Source organism: Palaemon carinicauda, chromosome 3 (assembly GCF_036898095.1).
Source record: "Palaemon carinicauda isolate YSFRI2023 chromosome 3, ASM3689809v2, whole genome shotgun sequence".
Classification (NCBI taxonomy): domain Eukaryota; kingdom Metazoa; phylum Arthropoda; class Malacostraca; order Decapoda; family Palaemonidae; genus Palaemon; species Palaemon carinicauda.
Window position 1 is genome coordinate 157,440,192 of NC_090727.1, and position 21,497 is coordinate 157,461,688.

The 21,497-nt window shown below is 43.9% G+C and overlaps 1 protein-coding gene across 1 annotated transcript in view; it reads right to left on the minus strand.

Annotated features, from left to right (window-relative positions):
• The window catches only part of LOC137634835 (nipped-B-like protein B), a 198,588-nt gene that overhangs the window by 24,821 nt on the left and 152,270 nt on the right, over positions 1-21,497 (minus strand). Inside the window, 3 exon segments of the mRNA XM_068367391.1 lie at positions 156-254; positions 9,855-10,028; positions 18,334-18,455. Coding sequence (XP_068223492.1) covers positions 156-254; positions 9,855-10,028; positions 18,334-18,455 — 395 coding nt within the window.

Consider the following 21,497-nt stretch of genomic DNA (forward strand, 5'->3'; position numbering starts at 1 on the left):
AAACCTTCTGTATTTCAATATTTTGAATCACCCATTTTGCTCAATATACTCTATTGTTTTTCATATAGTTGAATGGCCTCCTTTCACCACTACCTGAGCTTTGGCCCAAAAAAATGCTACAACAACTGCCCAAAAAAACTGAACGATCAACTTACACGAACTTCAGTTTCAACTTTGATGTCCATAGCTTCAACTCTTCTTCTCAAATCTTCAATTTCGTGTCTAAGTCGTATGATAGAGATTTTGTAGTTAGCCTGAAAAAGAAATTAGCAGTTTTAGAATTAATTTTTATTACAGAAAGAATCTTTTGGTAAAATATTTTTCTCATCAGGAACCAATTTGATATTTGTTAATTTTTTGTGTGGTATATAATTTCTCAAATGTGTTAGCTACATCTCCAGACACATTTTCTGTATATCCATGCTCAAAGCTGGCCCCAACCCCCTAGCAGAAAATGACAGCTAGTGTTTACACTAGCTGCCATCACCTTGATTATTGTAGTCAATTTTATTATTATTATTATTATTACTAGCTAGAAAAGCAGGATGGGCTCTAACGGGGAAAAATAGCCCAGCGAGGAAAGAAAATAAGGAACTAAATAAACTATACAAGAATCCAATACAAGATTCGGTGAAAACCTATTCTTATGGCAATGGCACCTCATGGAGATGTGCAATATGGTACAAAATTGAGTCCAGATTGCATAACAAAGAATTGTTCCAGAAGCTTCTATGGTGCGACAAATGAGAGTTTGCAAGAAAACAATTAGGATGCAAAAAATAAAAAAACTAATATAGGAATAATGATTGCCTTTTGTAATTTTTTCCACCCTTACAAGGTATATGAGCATCTAGAAGAGACAACCCAAAGGAGATAGAAAGCAGGGGCCGAGAGATACACAACAAAAACAGAAAAGAAGAGGTTGGGCAAAGTTAGGTTCCGACATAATTCTGGCCTTCAAATGACAAACTCCTATTTCCTAATATATTGCCTTACCACCGAAGAAAAAATTTCCTGCTAGTGACAAAGAGAAGCAGCTAGCCCTTCCTGCTTGTGATGAAAAATAGTCATCCCTTCCTATCAATGACAAAGAGAAGTAGTTAGCCCTATGTTCCTGTCGTTCCTGCTCTCCAATTTACACAATCTCTAAATTCTGGGACCAATATGCATCATCTGAAAACCCCAGCTACAAAGAATAACACCTACTTGCCATTTAAGCATTCATTATTTGCACTGCTTTGTAGCCGTTTCCCCAATTCACGATTTTTCATGTGCTAATGAAAGCATATGGGAAATCTACAAACATTTTCTGGGCTCCGACCCGTGTCGCCCAGTGAAATGCTCCTATAGCACCATTTCTAAGGTATATAACTGCTATATATTACCAGAGAAAAAATTGCATGGGAATGCCAGGTTGAACCCAGCTCGCTCACCTGTATAAGGTGTCGATATAATACTGGGGCGCGATAAATCACAACCAGAGGCCTCGCACCATTTAGATGTCTCCTGTCAAAATCCCCGAACAGCGAGGCGCCGTTAAACCTCGTACTACTACTAACCAACCCACGCCAGTGACATCACTCCTAATATAGCACGCAGTTTGTTAACAATATTTTGTGGTGTGTATGAATTTCCCTGTTTTTTCTCTGGATTTACCTCAAGATGTCCGACTCCACTGTCACTACATCTAAGTTAAGTACCAGAGCTATGAGTTTTGAGATTTTGGAGGGGGCCTTGTCCATTTTTGTTTATATTATTCAGTTTTTTATTCACGACCTTGCTGGGTCTCCCTCGGGACAGGTTCCTTCCTCTCTCTCTCGTTCGTTCTAACGATTTTCAATTAGTCCTCCATACTGATTGTTTCTCGTTGTGAACTTTATGGATCTCCACGGTTCACACACTGTATCAATTTTATATTGTCCTGTTTTATGATAACAGTTATTTCATATTCATGTGCGTATATTGGAGGCTGGCATGCCTGATCGCCATCGGCGTTCTTTTCCACATATCATATCTTAGCTTATTTACGTTCGTACGCCACGGACTCGCTTACTATTTTAACGTCATTCGTATGATTTCATTAGTTCGAGGGGCTTTCATGAGTCAGTTATTACAATTTAGTTTTCATTTTGTTAGCACTTCACTGACCCTGTGTTCTGTTGGTAGCCCTGCCTACTCCTAGCGCCGTCAGGCTTGTTCTTTCCTGTCTCTTGTTCGCGCCCTCGTTTGTTTTACGATTGATTTATAGCTAATTTTATTATTATTATTATCATCCAGCATGCCTTCCTCTCTTATTTACCATGTGTTATGTTTTTTATAGTGTTTTAATCTTTCCACGTTATCATATCACTCGTGGGTCTGGCAGGTTGGTATACCTGATATCGTCTCGGAGCCAACCTACTTCTAGCCTCCTCCCGCCGATATCTTATAAGCGCCTATGTACTCCTCCCGGGGTCATGCGCTTTGCACGGGCGGTTCCCGTTGTTCTGTGAGGCATTCTATTATTATTCATTAACGTACATTACGTTTCCCCACTACTCTACCCGGTCGTAGTCGTTTCTTTCCGTCACTCGTTTGGCCGACGATCGGCGGGGAGTTTCGACTCGTTCCGTGGTACCTTGTTGTTATTTAATATTAAGTTGTGTACGGGCTTCTCCCTCTTGGTCCCGCACGTCACGGGCCCTTTTAAGATCCCCCCCCCTCTGTCACGCACCTCACGGACCTCATATAGATATATATATATATATGTTTAAAGACTTCCATTACGGGATCCCCGGGAGTAGCTTTTATTCATTACCATTCGGTCGAGTTTTTTAGTTGAGCCCTGGAGCCAACGTTATTCATTATTACTTGGATTCCCTTTATATCCTAGTCACGTTTATCTATTATATACGATCCTAGTTCTCGACCTTGCCTTCCATGATATGATCATGACTAAGGTTTGACTTAATTTAATTCATTAATTTAATTTAATAATTTTATAATCAAGTAAAGCTGTTATTTGATTTTTTAAACACCGGGGTCCCCTGGGGGTCCCCTAATTTGCCTTCATTCATTTATTAAGGCATTACATATGAATAATTTTTATCATTTATTTGATATATGACTTATAACCCCCGGACCCCCCAGGGTCCCCTATTTGCCTTCATTCATATGTTAGGCACTTATATGAATAGTTTTATCATGGGTTGAATATATATATATAGAGTTACAGCATTCGGGCCCCGTGCCCTTCTTTTGCTTTCATTCAGGACAATTATAGCTATATATATTCAACTTTAATACCATGATAGTAACTTTTATAATATTTAACCACTGGGACCTTCGGCCCCTAATTGCTTTCCTTTAAGATACTCATGTATCTTTTATCTTACAGACTGTCCGCTGTGCGATGACGGCATGTGTCGCTGTTCTCCACCAACCCTGCGGCCATAATGTGTGTCGTTCGCACGCTCACTGCTCTCTTCAAGTGGATGACCTAGCTGTTTGGCATCCGGACAACTGTCCTGTCTGCTACAAATTGGCTTCCACTCTAACATCTTCGGTGAGTGCAGTTACTCTACTACAGAATTTTGGGGAGTCACATTTTAATGTCCTCTTTTATTGTTTTGTACTGTAAGGCCACAGTCCTATGAACTTCCTGCATGCCTTATATGTGCCTACGAAGTCCTTGGGCTTCTTAGTTTTTTCTTTGGTACTTTTATCACTCACCAATAGTCTGTTCTCTTTCAGAGCACCCAGCTTGAAATGGAAACAGCCCGAGCTACCCTCAAGATCTGGGTTGGCGGGTTCGCCCGCAACGTGAAGGCCAGACAGCCGTATATCCTTTCTGAGGAATGGTGTTCCCTCCTCTACCCCAATGCTAAAACATCAGCTGCGGTCCCCAAAGCGCTAGCGGACCCGATCATCGAGAGCATTGCATCTCTTCTTCTGGCCCCGGACCAAGGGGAAACGGGCGCCACCCTAACTGAGGACGTCGCTACCCTCGACCTTGATGTGGAACCCATGGCTCTGGATGATCCCGACGTAGGTGAGTCAGGTGGTTCCCGGGCTGGGATTCCTCTCCATAGCCCAGCTTTCTCTTCTACTTCCGACCAATCTTCTTTTCGCTGTTTTCCTGAGGCAACCGGGACTGATCTCAGCTCCCGACCCGTTCCACCCAAAGTGAGGGCTCCTCACAAGCCTTCATATAGAACCCACAAATCTTCCCAAGACCACAACCCTTCGAGATCGTCACCCTCGGAGGCTAAATCCTCCTCCACCAGAGTTTCTCAAGACGCAATTGCTGTGCCCTCAACCACTCAGGAGGTAGTCTCTGTTCCGGCACCTGTTCCCCCCAGGCAGGATCATTTAACATGGAGGAATTTTCTGACAAACTATTTGCTCGTTTTGAGTCGATGCTATCGTCTCATACGAAGCAATCACACGAGAGGATAGCTTCTGTGGAGAGCCTAGTCCAAGGCCTCATGAGTTCGGGGCTACCACCTCCTCAACAGCAGTACCCCATTCCCGACGCCTCCAAGCTTCCTCCTTTCAATAAGAATAACCCTTGGAGGTTAGCATTGCATGCCCCCTTTTCGGAGGGTATGCTGTCAATCGAGGGTTTCGGTACACGGCCTCTTACTGACTACGAATTCTACCCGCCGGGTCTTGAATTCCCCTTCCCCGGCTACGCTCACCTCACAGAAGAAGCTCTGATCCGTTTAGATAAGGTTCCAAAGGAAACTGTAATTTTTCCTAAGGAACAGGCACAGTCTGTCTTGGTTCGCCTGTTCCATGAGTGGCAATGTTTGAACACCATGATTACGGCCCACAAGAGTTTGTACACTATGTTTGTGGCCAACGACCAAACCGCTACACCATGTGCGACCAAGATTCTGGAGTCGGTCTTCCAGGCTATCAAAGATGAGAAGCCTTTACCACAACTCAGGGAGACCGACTTAACCTCCCTCCTCTTTCTGGGGGACAATGAATGTTGGCGGAATGCCCCAGCTACCTTTTCCGTAGGTAAGTTGAGCCTGGACTGTGCCTCGACGCAGTTCAGCGAACGGCTTCCCAAACTCCCAGAGTCTCTTCTTAAATTAGAATTTGATTCTAGGTGCAGATTCGGCAGATCTCTCAATTCGGTCACCCTTTCCGAGTTGGCCGTTGCCACTTACAACGAGGAGGACCTCCTTAAGGCCCTCACTAAGTCGTTACTGCAAAACTTCATGGCTGACGCATATGATTTTACAAGCGCCAGGACCCGTTGTTGACGACACGTCCTCTCTGAAGCCACCATTAGGCACGAGCCTAATAAGCTCATCAAAGCTCCGGTCTGGGGCCCGGATCTTTTCCCGGAGGATTTGGTTAACTCGGTCCTTATCGAGGCAGCTAGGGCCAACCAAAGCCTCAAAGTTAGGTGGGGCCTCGTCCCAAAGAGGAGATATGAGCCTACTGGTACCCCAATCCGAGGTAGGAAGAGACTGAGGCCTTTCCACTCTTCCCAATTCAGGGTTCAAACGGCTCCCCAAGGCCCCCAGCCTTCTACATCAAAAGGCCAGCAGCAAGAGCCATACGTCCTGGTCCCTCAGTCTAAAATCGCCTCCACGTCCTTCTCCCCCGCCTTTAACCCCATTTATGAGGCTCAGACCTCCTTCCGTGGCTACCAGCGTCACAGAGGTGCCAGCGGTGCCTTTCGCGCCCGAGGTAGCGGAAGGGGTTACCACCGGGGCAAGTCTTCCCGTGGAAGCAAAGGAGGCAAATCATCCTCCACCCAATGAGACAACGATGGTAGGAGGGAGACTGTACCTTTTTCGAGACCGTTGGAAGTTCAGCGATTGGGCTTCCAGCATTATCTCCAAAGGACTAGGGTGGAGCTGGATACAGGGACCTCCTCCACCGAACAGCTTTTACCAATTGCCAACAGAAGAACTATGTTCCTTCACGACAGATCTGCTACAAAAGAATGCGATCCAAAGCATACGTTGCTTAAGATTTCAAGGGCGCTTGTTCAGCGTGCCAAAGAAAGGCTTAGACAAACGAAGGGTAATCCTGGACCTGTCTCGTTTAAATTCCTTCATTCGTTGCGACAAATTCCGTATGCTTACCGTCTCGCAGGTGCGGACCTTACTTCCCCGTGGGGCCGTCACCACCTCCATCGATCTTACCGATGCCTACTATCACGTTCCAATAGCAAGGCATTTTCGTCCTTTTCTGGGCTTCAAGCTAGGCAAACAAGCCTACGCATTCAAAGTGATGCCGTTCGGGCTCAACGTGGCACCCAGAATCTTCACCAAACTAGCAGAGACAGTCATTCAAGAGCTTCGCACTCAGGGAATACAGGTAGTGGCCTATCTAGACGATTGGCTAATCTGGTCAGACAATGCCCAGAATTGCCGTGTAGCAACGAACAAAGTCCTCACCTTCCTTCGTCAACTGGGATTTAAAGTCAACTTCGGGAAATCCCGCCTGGTCCCGGAGACCAAGTTTCAATGGCTGGGTCTACAATGGGACCTATGCTCCCATACGCTGTGCCTCCCCAAAAGGAAGGAGATTGCGAGGAAGACGAGGCAATTTCTCAGGGAGAAGTTGACCTCCAGAAGGAACCAAGAGAGGATCCAAGGTTCCTTGCAGTTCGCCTCCGTGACAGACATCGTCCTACGGTCCAAACTCAAGGACATAAACAGAGTGTGGAGATCCAGAGCAACCGGAAAATGTTGCGACAGACGTGCCCGCCTTCCCCCACTCCTGAAGAAAAGTCTACAGCCTTGGACGAAGGTCAAGAATCTCTCCAAGTCGGTTCCCTTACAACATCCGGTCCCGGGACTCGACGTCCACACAGACACCTCCTTAACAGGGTGGGGAGGTTACTCCGAACAAAAGAAAGTCCAAGGGTTATGGTCATCAGTCTTCCGACACGTGCACATCAACGTCCTCGAGGCCATGGCAGTCTTCCTCACTTTAAAACGTCTCAATCCAGCCAGGAATCTTCATATCAGACTGGTTCTTGACAGTGCAGTCATAGTTCACTGCCTCAACAGAGGAGGCTCCAGATCAGCCCAAATAAACCACGTCATGTTGCAGATTTTCTCCATGGCGGCAATGCACAAGTGGCACCTGTCAGCAGTCCATCTAGCAGGAGTCCGGAATGTGGTAGCGGACTCCCTTTCCCGGACGACTCCGCTAGAGTCGGAATGGTCACTAGACCATCGATCCTTCCAGTGGATACTATCTCAGGTCCCGGGTCTCCAGGTGGATCTGTTTGCGACGGAATTCAATCGCAAACTGGATTGTTACGTAGCCCCCAACCTGGACCCTCAGGCTTATGCCACGGACTCTATGATTCTAGATTGGAATACCTGGAAGACGATTTATCTGTTTCCTCCGGTGAATCTCCTGCTGAAAGTTCTGCACAAACTCAGATCCTTCAAAGGTCGACTGGCTCTCGTAGCCCCCAACTGGCCCAAGAGCAATTGGTTCCCCTTGTTGCTAGAGCTAGGTCTCAGCCCCCGGCGGATTCCCAATCTGGTGCTCACACAGACAGTACAAACTCGCAATGTGTTCGCTTCCTCAAGGATTCTGAATGCCCTAACTTTATGGACTTCATGAAGTTCTCAGCCCAACGAGGTGCGAGCATCGATCCTTCGAATACTGTTTTCCTGGAATCCGACAAAAGGGAATCTACTCTCCGACAATATGACTCAGCTGTCAGGAAATTAGCTAAGTTCTTGAAAGATTCCCAGGTTGAGAAAATGACAATGAACCTAACTGTGACATTCTTCCGGACTCTCTTCGAATCAGGCCTGGCAGCCAGTACCATTACTACAATTAAGTCAGCCTTGAAAAAGATCTTCCATATTGGATTTGGCATTGATTTAACAGATTCTTATTTCTCATCCATTCCGAAAGCCTGTGCCAGGATAAAACCTTCCACTCGCCCTAGCGCAGTTTCCTGGTTTTTAAACGATGTTCTTAAGCTGGCCTCTGACACTCCAAATGAATCCTGTAACTATATGGCATTATTAAGAAAGTCACTTTTCCTTTTGAGCCTCGCCTCTGGCTCCAGAATCTCGGAATTGTCAGCTTTATCTAGAAACCCAGGTCACATAGAGTTTCTCCCTTTCGGTGAGGTCCTTCTCTCCCCTAACAAAGTGTTCCTGGCTAAAAATGAGGATCCCCAGAACAGGTGGTCCCCCTGGAAGATTGTTCCACTTCCTAGGGATCCATCCCTGTGCCCAGATACCACCCTGAAATCCTACTTAAGTAGAACTTCCACTACAACCACAGGGCCCTTATTTATTAGAGAGCACGGAGGAACTATTACCCTTAAGGGAATCAGGCAACAAATTCTTTACTTTATTAAACACGCTAATCCTGAATCATTCCCACATGTCCATGATATTCGAGCTGTGGCTACCTCAATTAATTTTTTCCACCATATGAAATTTGATGAGCTCCCAAAATATACGGGTTGGAAGTCCCCTAAAGTTTTCAAATGCCACTACCTAAAACCTTTAGAAGCTCTTAGATTTGCCACAGTAGCTGCGGGGAATGTGGTTCCTCCCGAGGGTACTGAGTCCTAATCACAACGTCTTGCTCTGTCCTCTTTCCCTCCTGCCTGGCTTACCTGTTGTTCCTACCTGTTTTATTTACCATGATGTATTATTTATTATTCAATTGATCGATTTCACGAATTATTTTGATCTCGCTTGTTTTTGGGAATCCCCGAGCTGATGTTCCTTTGTTATGTTAATTATTTATATCTATGATTGTATGCTTTACTGCATTTTGCTTACCAAGCTGTATTAACATTATTCATACCTGTTGACTTTCCCTTCAGGTTTCATTTTCTTTATGTATCATGTCTAATTGTCTCTGTCATTTACGTGTTGATCTGTTTACGGGTTTCCATGTCCCTCTTTTTTTATATTAAAATTCATCAGCTATATTAATTTTGTGTTATTCCCTCCAGGTAGTTAGCCTTATTGGGTCCCCATTCTCTGGTAAGATTTCACTGGGCGACACGGGTCGGAGCCCAGAAAAGGGATTTTGACGAAGGAAAAATCTATTTCTGGGCGAGAGACCCGTGTCGCCCAGTGAACCCGCCCGTCCCTCCCTAATTGGGCCACAATCTGGGGTGCTATAAGGAGTGACGTCACTGGCGTGGGTTGGTTAGTAGTAGTACGAGGTTGAACGGCGCCTCGCTGTTCGGGGATTTTGACAGGAGACATCTAAATGGTGCGAGGCCTCTGGTTGTGATTTATCGCGCCCCAGTATTATATCGACACCTTATACAGGTGAGCGAGCTGGGTTTAACCTGGCATTCCCATGCAATTTTTTCTCTGGTAATATATAGCAGTTATATACCTTAGAAATGGTGCTATAGGAGCATTTCACTGGGCGACACGGGTCTCTCGCCCAGAAATAGATTTTTCCTTCGTCAAAATCCCTTTTTTCTTGTAAATAGGGTTGTGAATAATGTATGTGTTGTATTTTAATCATTTCTTTTTTATATTCATTTCCCATATTTCAATTGTTGTTTTATCCTTTTTTTATTAAAGATAGGAAGAACCTGCATTGATTCATGGAACCCAACAGCTTTCAGGTTTGGACAGACCTGTTAGTTTGACTTACCAAAGCTTAGGTGTCTTTTACCTTTTCATTTTTAATTCAACCTCCTTCTTGCCTTTTCTAGTTTTTGGTGAGTTTGAATTCTGGAGACATAGTGAATTTAGCATTGAGGGATAATTGTTGTGGGATCAATTAGTTGCAGTTGTGAATTAACAAAATTTAAGTTACCTAATATTCAAAGTACCATACCAATAAAGAGAAACATAATTATGAAAAACAAAGCAAAACTCAATATGACTTGCCTTTCGAGAGGGTTCATCCCGGACACCTGTGACCAGAGGCTGCCTTCTGATAATTGAACCAATGATCTTTCTATGTAAAGTATCTAGCTCGTTTCTGTAGCCTGCCTGACGCTCTTCCAGCTGAGTGCCTATTTTCCGAGAGTCGTTGTACTGCCTATACCATTTCTCACGCCGCTGGAATTATTAGTAAAACAGGATTGAAAGGTTGCATTATTTAGATATATTAAAAAAGTAAGAAAAATTTTATTTTTATAATAAAATAAATTTTTGAATATACTTACCCGGTGATTATATAAGCTGCAGCTCTGCTGCTCGACAGAAAACTCTACGTTCAAAATCCGCCAGCGATCGCTATGCAGGTAGGGGGTGTACTTCAACAGCGCCATCTGTCGTGCAGGTACTCAGTACTCAATGTAAACACAGAACTCAATTTTCTCCTCGGTCCACTGGGTCTCTATTGGGGAGGAAGGGAGGGTCCTTTAATATATAATCACCGGGTAAGTATATTCAAAAATTTATTTTATTATAAAAATAACATTTTTCAATATTAAACTTAGCCAGTGATTATATAAGCTGATTCACACCCAGGGGGGTGGGTAGAGACCAGCAATAATTGTTTACATTATTATGAGCTAAGGATTTTTTATTTCATTTTAGCAGTTATTCAAAATAACAAACATAAAATAAATAAGTACCTGGTAAGGTACTTATTTATTACTCTGCCTTTTTAAGTACGTCTTCCTTACGGAGCCTCGCGATCCTCTTAGGATGCTGAGCGACTCCTAGGAGCTGAAGTATCAAGGGTTGCAACCCATACTACAGGACCTCATCAAAACCTCTAATCTAGGCGCTTCTCAAGAAAAGAATTTGACCACCCGCCAAATCAACCAGGATGCGAAAGGCTTCTTAGCCTTCCGGACAACCCAAAAACAACAATAAAAAACATTTCAAGAGAAAGATTAAAAAGGTTATGGAATTAGGGGAATGTAGTGGTTGAGCCCTCACCCACTACTGCACTCGCTGCTACGAATGGTCCCAGGGTGTAGCAGTTCTCGTAAAGAGACTGGACATCTTTAAGATAAAAAGACGCGAACACTGACTTGCTTCTCCAATAGGTTGCGTCCATTATACTCTGCAGAGATCTATTTTGTTTAAAGGCCACTGAAGTTGCGACAGCTCTAACTTCATGTGTCCTTACCTTCAGCAAAGCTTGGTCTTCCTCACTCAGATGGGAATGAGCTTCTCGTATCAACAGTCTGATATAATAGGATAATGCATTCTTTGACATAGGCAAAGAAGGTTTCTTAATAGAACACCATAAAGCTTCTGACTGTCCTCGTAAAGGTTTAGTTCGTCTTAAATAGAACTTAAGAGCTCTAACAGGGCATAAGACTCTTTCTAGTTCATTTCCAACCATATTTGAAAGGCTTGGAATATCGAACGATTTCGGCCAAGGACGAGAAGGTAGCTCGTTTTTGGCTAGAAAACCAAGCTGTAAAGAATATGTAGCCGTTTCAGATGAAAATCCGATGTTCCTACTGAAGGCGTGAATCTCACTGACTCTTTTAGCTGTGGCTAAGCAAACCAGGAAAAGAGTCTTTAAAGTGCGATCTTTAAAGGAGGCTGATTGTAGTGGCTCGAACCTTTCTGACATAAGGAATCTTAGTACCACGTCTAAATTCCAACCAGGTGTAGCCAAACGACGCTCCTTCGTGGTCTCAAAAGACTTAAGGAGGTCCTGTAGATCTTTGTTGTTGGAAAGATCTAAGCCTCTGTGACGGAAGACTGATGCCAACATGCTTCTGTAACCTTTGATAGTGGGAGCTGAAAGAGATCTTTCTTTCCTCAGGTATAATAGGAAGTCAGCTATTTGGGTTACAGAGGTACTGGTCGAGGATACTGATACTGACTTGCACCAGTTTCGGAAGACTTCCCACTTCGACTGGTAGACTCTAAGAGTGGATGTCCTCCTTGCTCTAGCAATCGCCCTGGCTGCCTCCTTCGAAAAGCCTCTAGCTCTAAAGAGTCTTTCGATAGTCTGAAGGCAGTCAGACGAAGAGCGTGGAGGCCTTGGTGTACCTTCTTTACGTGTGGTTGACGTAGAAGGTCCACCCTTAGAGGAAGAGTTCTGGGAACGTCCACTAGCCATTGAAGTACCTCGGTGAACCATTCTCTCGCGGGCCAGAGGGGAGCAACTAACGTCAACCTTGTCCCTTCGTGAGAGGCGAACTTCTGCAGTACCTTGTTGACAATCTTGAACGGGGGGAATGCATATAGGTCTAGATGTGACCAATCCAGTAGAAAGGCATCTATATGAACTGCTGCTGGGTCCGGGATTGGTGAGCAATATATTGGGAGCCTCTTGGTCATCGAGGTTGCGAAGAGATCTATGGTAGGCTGGCCCCATGTGGCCCACAGTCTCTTGCACACATCCTTGTGTAGGGTCCATTCTGTTGGAATGATTTGTCCCTTCCGACTGAGGCAATCTGCCATGACATTCAAGTTGCCTTGGATGAACCTCGTTACTAGAGAAAGGTTTAGATCTCTTGACCAGGTGAGGAGGTCCCTTGCGATCTTGTACAACGTCATAGAATGCGTCCCTCCTTGCTTGGAGATGTACGCCAAGGCCGTGGTGTTGTCCGAGTTCACCTCCACCACTTTGCCTTGAAGGAGGGACTTGAAGCTTTTCAAGGCCAGATGAACTGCCAGTAGCTCCTTGCAGTTGATATGTAACGTTCTTTGACTCGAGTTCCAAGTTCCCGAGCATTCCCGACCGTCTAATGTCGCACCCCAGCCCGTGTCCGATGCGTCCGAGAAGAGAACGTGGTTGGGGGTCTGAACGGCCAGGGGCAGACCCTCTCTGAGGCTGATACTGTCCTTCCACCAAGTCAGGGACGACTTCATCTTCTCGGAAATGGGGATCGAGACCGCTTCTAGCGTCTTGTCCTTTTTCCAGTAAACAGCTAGGTGAAATTGACGGGGACAGAGGTGTAGTCTCTCTAACGAAACGAACTGCTCCAGGGATGAAAGCGTCCCTATCAGACTCATCCACTGTCTGACTGAACATCGTTCCTTCTTCAGCATGTTCTGGATGCATACCTGGGCTTGACTTGTTCTGGGGGCCGACGGAAAAGCCCGAAAAGCTTGACTGTGAATCTCCATCCCTAAATACACAATAGTTTGGGATGGGACCAGTTGAGACTTTTCCATATTGACCAGGAGACCCAATTCCTTGATCAGATCTAGAGTCCACTTTAGATTCTCCAGACAGCGACGACTGGAAGAAGCTCTTAGAAGCCAGTCGTCCAAATAGAGGGAGGCTCTGATATCCGCTAAATGCAGGAATTTGGCTATATTCCTCATCAGCCTCGTAAACACAAGAGGAGCTGTGCTTAGGCCAAAGCACAGGGCTTGAAATTGGTAGACAACCTTTTCGTAAACGAATCTCAGAAAAGGTTGGGAGTCTGGGTGGATGGGGACGTGAAAGTATGCGTCCCTTAGGTCTAAAGAGACCATCCAGTCTTCCTTTCTGACCGCTGCTAGAACGGACTTTGTGGTCTCCATGGCGAACGTCTGCTTTGTGACAAAGACATTCAGCGCACTGACGTCTAGCACCGGCCTCCACCCTCCTGTCTTCTTTACCACTAAGAAGAGACGGTTGTAGAAGCCCGGGGATTGATGGTCCCGGACTTTGACTACCGCTCCCTTTTCTAGTAAGAGAGACACCTCCTGCTTCAAAGCTCGTCTCTTGTCTTCCTCTCTGTACCTGGGAGAGAGATCGATGGGAGACGTTGCTAGAGGGGGTTTGCGTACAAACGGGATCTTGTACCCTTCTCTGAGCAACTTCACAGATTGTGCATCTGCGCCTCTTTTCTCCCAGGTCTGCCAGAAGTTCTTGAGTCTGGCTCCCACTGCTGTCTGAAGAAGGTGGCAGTCAGACTCTGCCTTTAAAGGACTTAGTACCTTTCTTCTTCCCACGTCTCCCTTCGGCACGAGCACCTCCTCTGCTGGAGGCTCTGCCACGAAAGGGCGGAATGAATCTGGACGCTGGAGTGTCCATCCTGGGTCTTGACAAGGTAGGCAAAGGGGTGGCTTTGCGGGCAGAGGACGCAACCAGGTCATGGGTGTCCTTCTGAATCAAGGAGGCAGCAATCTCCTTAATCAAGTCCTCTGGAAAAAGGCACTTTGAGAGAGGAGCAAAAAGAAGTTCTGATCTCTGACACGGTGTTACTCCAGCTGACAGGAAAGAGCAAAGGTTCTCCCGTTTCTTGAGGACCCCGGATACGAACGAAGCCGCAAGCTCACTAGATCCGTCACGTATGGCCTTGTCCATGCAGGACATTATGAGCAAGGAAGATTCCTTGTCAGACGGGGAGATCTTCCTGCTCAAAGCTCCCAGACACCAGTCCAAAAAGTTAAAGACCTCGAAGGCTCTAAATACTCCTTTCAACAGATGGTCTAGGTCCGAAGGAGACCAGCATATCTTAGAGCGTCTCATGGCTAGCCTGCGGGGAGAGTCTACTAGACTTGAGAAGTCGCCCTGGGCAGAGGCAGGAACTCCCAAGCCGAGAACTTCTCCCGTGGCATACCCGACGCTCGATCTGGAAGAGAGTTTCGCAGGGGGAAACGTAAATGCTGTCTTCCCTAGGTTCTTTTTGGACTGCATCCAATCTCCTAAAACTCGTAAAGCTCTCTTGGACGAGCGGGCGAGGACGAGTTTCGTAAAGGCAGGCGCGGATGACTGCGTGCCTAAAGCAAACTCTGACGGAGGAGAGCGTGGAGCCGCAGACACAAACTGGTCCGGATACATCTCTTTGAACAGAGCAAGAACTTTTCTAAAGTCCAAAGAGGGTTGCGTGGTCTTGGGTTCGTCAAGGTCCGTATGTGGGTCATCAATGTGTGCCGCGTCGTCATCATCAGAGAGTCCATCATCTGAGAATTGAGGAGGAAGTGGCAAAGGAGTAGGAATCGGCTGGTCAGCTGAGTCCGGCAGCACGGGTGCACGCGTGACTGAACCGGACGCAACGTCATGGAACTGTTGCCCAGTCTGTGAACTGGCAACAACCATAGCAGCGCGGGGACGCATAGCGTCTACTCCAGACTGTCTAGTCTGATGTGGGCGAGCAGAGGTAACCACACTGGGTTGCGGAGGTTGACGCACCGCGTCAAAACAAAACAACTTAGACTGTTGTTGTACCTTGCGAACGTCAACGGAAGGTTCCGTGCGTCGCTGAACGTCAACATGCGGCTGGCAGGGTACACTGGAACGCATGGGTGGCGGGACTCTCTCAGCTGGAGTGCGGCAGAAGGTCGCCTCAGCGTCCACAGGACGCACAACCGTGGGTGGTTGTAGGCTAGAGGTTGGTGCAGCGTCAACCTTCTCCGCACGAAAGTCCTGCATCAATGACGTTAACTGAGACTGCATGGTCTGCAGCAAAGACCACTTAGGGTCTACAGGAGCAGGTGCGGCAACAGACGGTGTGACTGCCTGATGCGGTACCGCTTTGCCTCTCTTAGGAGGTGAGCAGTCGTCGGAAGACTGCAGCGAGTCCGAACTGACCCAGTGGCTACAACTGGGCCGTTCGACTTGCGCGGAAGGGACCGACTTGCGCTTAAGAGGCTGCGAGACCTTGGTCCATGGTTTCTTACGAGAAACCTCTTCCGCAGACGAGGAATAAATGGGCTCTCTCGTCTTTGTGTGGGTGGGGCGATCTTGGGTAGATACGCCCGAAACCACGGAGGGAACGTCTGTTCGCTGATTAAAGCCTCTCAAACCCTTTGGTCGTACGACATTGCTTCTCCCCTGGACTTGGGAGCTTGCAAGAGGTCCCGGACTGGGAGGACGACAGGCACGAACAGACGAACCCTCAAGCGCAACACTATCCACAACACTATCACTCACTTTATCACTACCCACTGCACTCTTACACTTCAGCTCCTTGACGTCTGCCATGAGCTGGTTACGGTCACTAGCCAAGGACTCGACTCTCTCACCCAGAGCTTGGATGGCACGCATCATATCTGCCATCGAAGGTTCTTGAGTGCTAGAAGGGGGATCAGGAGCAACCACTACAGGGGAAGGAATAGGTTGTGGGGCATGAGGAGAGGAAAATTCAACGGAGCGAGATGAACTTCTCCTGACTCTATCTCTCTCTAGCCTACGTGTATATTTCTGGAATTCGATAAAATCGAATTCCGAAAGCCCAACGCATTCCTCACATCGATCTTCCAATTGACAGGTTTTATCCCGACAATTGGAACAAACGGTGTGAGGATCGATAGAGGCTTTCGGAAGACGCCTTGAACAGTCCCTAGCATAACACTTCCTGAATTTAGGGACTTGAGAAGGGTCAGCCATTTTGAATTAGTCAAAGGGGAATTCAAAAACTATCCAAAGTCATCAACAAATAATCCGATATCAACAAAAGAATGCAAGGATGTATTGAAGATAAAGCCTGCAAAGCGAAAGCTCAAAACTAGAAACGTGTACTTCACCAAAAAGTTGTGAAAACCAATCCAGTTAGCAACAGCGAATTTAGTAGGTCTTGCCGGTGGCACGACAGAGAGAAAATTGAGTTCTGTGTTTACATTGAGTACTGAGTACCTGCACGACAGATGGCGCTGTTGAAGTACACCCCCTACCTGCATAGCGATCGCTGGCGGATTTTGAACGTAGAGTTTTCTGTCGAGCAACAGAGTTGCAGCTTATATAATCACCGGCTAAGTTTAATATTGAAAATTGGTTATTCAGTCTCCCACTGTTATCCACAGAGCCACCAGTCATGCATTCATCTAAATAAGGTTGAACAATAATCGATACCATTACAGTACTTTATACAAAATTATAGAACTTACCTTGTACGCATTCTGTAAAGCACACAATAAAAATGTCAAAGTAAGCACCATTCCTCCATTTGTCTGGCCAAGGCACCAGGTACCCATTGAGATACTACCGCTAAAGTTATTGACTCCTTTTGAATGGCCAGAAAGTACATCATTGGAACCTCTATGGTCATGGCTCATTTCCCCTATGCCTGTACAGAACATACTGTATACCGAATAGTCTGGGATATTCTTTACATATTCTCCTCTTTCCTTATACATTTGACAACACCGAGCAAACCATATCATTCTTCACTCAAAGAGGTTAACTACTATAATTGTTCAGAGCCAACTTTCCACTTGGTATGGGTAGAAGAGACTTTTGCTATGATAAACAGCTTTTCCAAGTGAAGTACACTTATAAATCAAACTGATGCTCTCTAGGACTGGATAATGTCATGGACTCTACAATTGTCATCCACTGTCCTTGGAAAAATTATTTATCGCATTTAAACTTGCCAAAAAATGTTCAAAATCTTTACATAATATGGGAGTTAGGGATATTCGGCAATAACCGACAGGATTAAAGGTACCACAAACACATTCACCTAATGGAGTAACATTGCCGATTCTCTAAGTTCTAAATAAAACCCTCTTCTTGCTAACTTGCGGAAAATAACATAACTTACTAAGAAATCTGCAGTCTCTAAAAAACAAAGGAAAAATACTTCTATAAGCATCGAAGTCCATCAAGTGTTTTAATTTCATGGGACTGAGAAGCTAAACTAGTTAGTTTAGCCTCAGGAAATGGGAAATATCGAGTTTCTTATTGCTCTTCTTACTGCCAAATACATAAGCCAAAAGGTTGCCTTTTCCTTTGGATACTGAGTGAGAGCCATCTGGTCTAATTAAAGGAGGAACTGTTGCATCTACACCAAAGAGTGCAGATTTAAAGGTAGCCCACCACTTATGTTCCTAGGTTATATCAGAAAAGGGTTTTTTATGCATAAATTGTATTCCTTTTCCACTGAAACAAACTCTGAGCAACATCTCTTAGCTGAGTATAGTTATTCCAAGTCAAATCTGAACTGTTACCCTTCCAAAAATGATAAGCTTACTATTTCTCCAAATAAGTGCATATACAATCATCACTGAGCCAGGGTTTGTCTTTCACTCAGTATTTTATAAATTAAGTTGACCAAAGTTTGTGTGTGTGTTTCACACACCAGGGACAACCTGCTCAAACTTAATTAATAGCAAAACCAAGGAAGGATCAGATGTCCCAACCTTAATTGTTGTAAGGCCAGAAAGTCAATGTATACTAGGCCCTAAGCAGCAGTTACCAGAAGTGCGATGCACATTATAACCCCGAAAAGAAAAATCTGTATTATCCCCAAAGTAACTATTAACTAAGCACAATTCTAGTCCAAATAACTGGTAGCACTGAACTGACAAGATATATAAATTCTATGTTTAAAGTTTGGTCATCAACTATAGTTGCAGTTTTCCATTTAACAATTAACTCATAAAAATATAGAATTTCATGAAATTTTCTTTTACATTCAAAATTAGTCATCTAGAATTACCTGTGCTTTTCCATCCCTCCATTTTCTTTGCTTACTTATTCTACTCATATAAACTTTTAGAATTATCTCACCTTTTCCTTTACTCTGAGAATTTCTTCATGAAGCTCCTTGGCTTGTGTAAAGAGCTTTTGTCTCATCGCCTCAGCTTCCGCCTTCTCCTTGAGCACCTGAGCTAGACGACTTGATATCATCTCTGTAAAGTATCATTGTGATTAGGTTTGATATGACATGTATTATGATTGTTGTTCTTTGAGATACACAAAAATTGATAAAACGACATTCAATAGTAGTCAAATTTATTCTAAGATTTCTTATCCAAGTCTCCCAAGTAGGAACTTGGTAGGTTCCTTGCTTCCTTCTTTAACTCAGTGAGAAAGGGCTGATAGGGGAGGGTACTTAGCTTGAAATGGATTCCCCTACTGATGATGTCATGTCTTTGCAGAACACCCCCCCCCCACACACACACATTTTCTCTCTCTCTCTCTCTCTCTCTCTCTCTCTCTCTCTCTCTCTCTCTCTCTCTCTCTCTCTCTCTCTCTCTCTCTCTCTCTGTTTTCTAAATAAAATCATTTCTCTATCTTTCCCAATTAGCCTTTTCTTCCAAGAAGTGGCAGTTCACATTTAAGATAACTGTCTTAGCTTGGCAATGGAAGTGGCTATATAGCAACCTTGAAGCAGGGGAATGGTCCGTGTTACAGTACGTGTAGTGGTAACATCTGGCATACAAGCATGGGAGGGTTCCCACTCGTATGACACATTTAGGAGGGGGGAAGAGCTTTACATAGAAAATATGCTTTGCATTTAACTTCAATGGTGGTGTGGAACAAGTTGAAATAAATTTGGAAATACACCAATTTATATAGAAACAAAGAAAAAGACAAAGACAGGGTAAGGAGGTGGAGTGGGGATGGAAGAGATATGGCATAAATGGAGGAATCCTTTTAGAAGCAGGTGCCCTCTCTACTGGCCCATTCTCACTGTGTTAAGTATAGTTAAGTTCCCATAGTTCTTGTTTTTGTCAGGTTTTGACAACATAAATTTATCTGTTAGCCAGTCCCCACTCATTGCATTTTCCATTAAAAAATAACCTGAAATGACTAAGTCAGCATCTATGCAACACATGCATATGATACTAAAGTTCTGACATTGTATACATAATGCTTAGTATTTGTGTAATGTGACCAAAGCCGCAAGACAGACCGGGTGTCTGTCAAGCTTTTTATTAAGTTAGCAAAATGTCCCATTTTTCTGTCTACAAAAATCACACATTTTAATGGATTTGAATCAATGATTCAAGCTTATTTGACAAATTTGCTTGTGATGCCAAGTAAATCGCCGACAAAATAGCTGAGTGGAATGAGTCAAAAATACTAGCAAACCAGTAGTGGGTGCAAATTTTCACTCTCTGCAAATTCAGAGATGTCCCTCACCATCACATGTCAAAACTGATTCGGTTTGTACTCTGCCTTCTGGAACAAATGCTACAGAACATGCATTCTTTGACATGAATAAGATATAGACATGAAAAAGTCAACTGAACGTCTACACCCTTGAAGCATTACTAAAGACAAAGATTAATTTCAAGCATACAAGTATGGAGAAAGAAGATTTTATCCAGAGAAAGTATAAGAAGTAAAGATAAGTAGAAAAATTCAATGGATTCATTATTAGACTTAACGTATACATATATATACTGTATGTATATATACATATATATATATATATATATATATATATATATATATATATATATATATATTATTATTATTACTTGCTAAGCTACAATCATAGTTGGAAAAGCAGGATGCTATAAGCCCAGGGGCTCCAACAGGGAAAATAGCCCAGTGAGAAAAGGAAACAAGGAAAATTATCTTAAAAAGAGTAACAACATTAAAATAAAGATCAACATAAACTATAAAAACTTTAACAAAACAAGAGGAAGAGAAATAAGATAGGACAGTATGCCCGAGTGCACCCTCATGCAAGAGAACTCTAACCCAAGACAGTGAAACACCATGGTACAGAGGCTATGGCACTACCCAAGACTAGAGAACAATGGTTGCATTTTGGAGTGTCCTTCTCCTAATGCAGTAACCCCTTGGGTGAAGTAGAATTTTTGGTAATCTCAGTGTTGTCAGGTGTATGAGGACAGAGGAAAATATGTAAAGAATAGGCCAGACTATTCGGTATGTGTGTAGGCAAAGGGAAAATAAACCATAACCATAGAGAAGGATCTAATGTAGTACTGTCTGGCCAGTCAAAGGACCCCGTAACACTCTAGCGGTAGTATCTCAACGGGTGGCTGAGATACATACATATACAAATGTAGCCATTTCGAGTCCACTGCAGAACAGAAAGCTCAGACACGTACTTATTCATGGATGGGCTTTGGCCAATTTTCATCACAATGCTGTCCAGTGTGGATTGATTGGTGATGGTGGGAGATTTTTGTCTGACCGCTCAGAGCAAACCAACCCAGTACTTTCAATACAGGTAAGGTATCCCTACTTACAAAGGTATATATAACCCTTTCTCCCAAATTATTCACGGTGTGCTTAATAAGTTTTCAAGAATTTATAAATGGAAAATGTAGGAATTGATATTAATGGGGAATACCTTAACAACTTAAGATTTGCAGATGACAAAATCTTATTTAGTGAATCATGAGAGGAATGGCAGAAAGATAATAGAAATATAGAACTGAAAATGAATATGAGCAAATATAAGATAATGTTTAATGAAAATGCAGAGACAAGAAATAAGGGTTATAGACGAACCTCTGGAGATTGTTAATGAATTCATATGAGTACAGCACAGTATAAGGAAGGATATACGAGCGGGTGTGAAAATAATTCTTCAAATTTTAATCCACTTACATATCTAGGCGATGAAAAGTCAGCGAACAATGGGAAATGGAGAAATATACTAAAAAAAACTATTAGCTTGAATCACTGATAAACTTTACCTGAAGAAACCTTAAAAGAAGTTGAATATTCTGGATGGCTTCCCTAGCAATAAGTAAAGTTAAATGGCTAAAATTAATGTTCTGAATATAATGAGCTGATGAATTATCTTTAAATCATAAAGTAAAATAGTTTAAAAATTGTCTGATCACCTTACATTGACTTGATAAAAAATAAAATTGAATAGCTGAATAAAAAATATTCTTAAGTTCACGTACAATGGAAGTGTTTGCTTAGGTTCCAATATTATCTTATACCATGATAAAGCAATT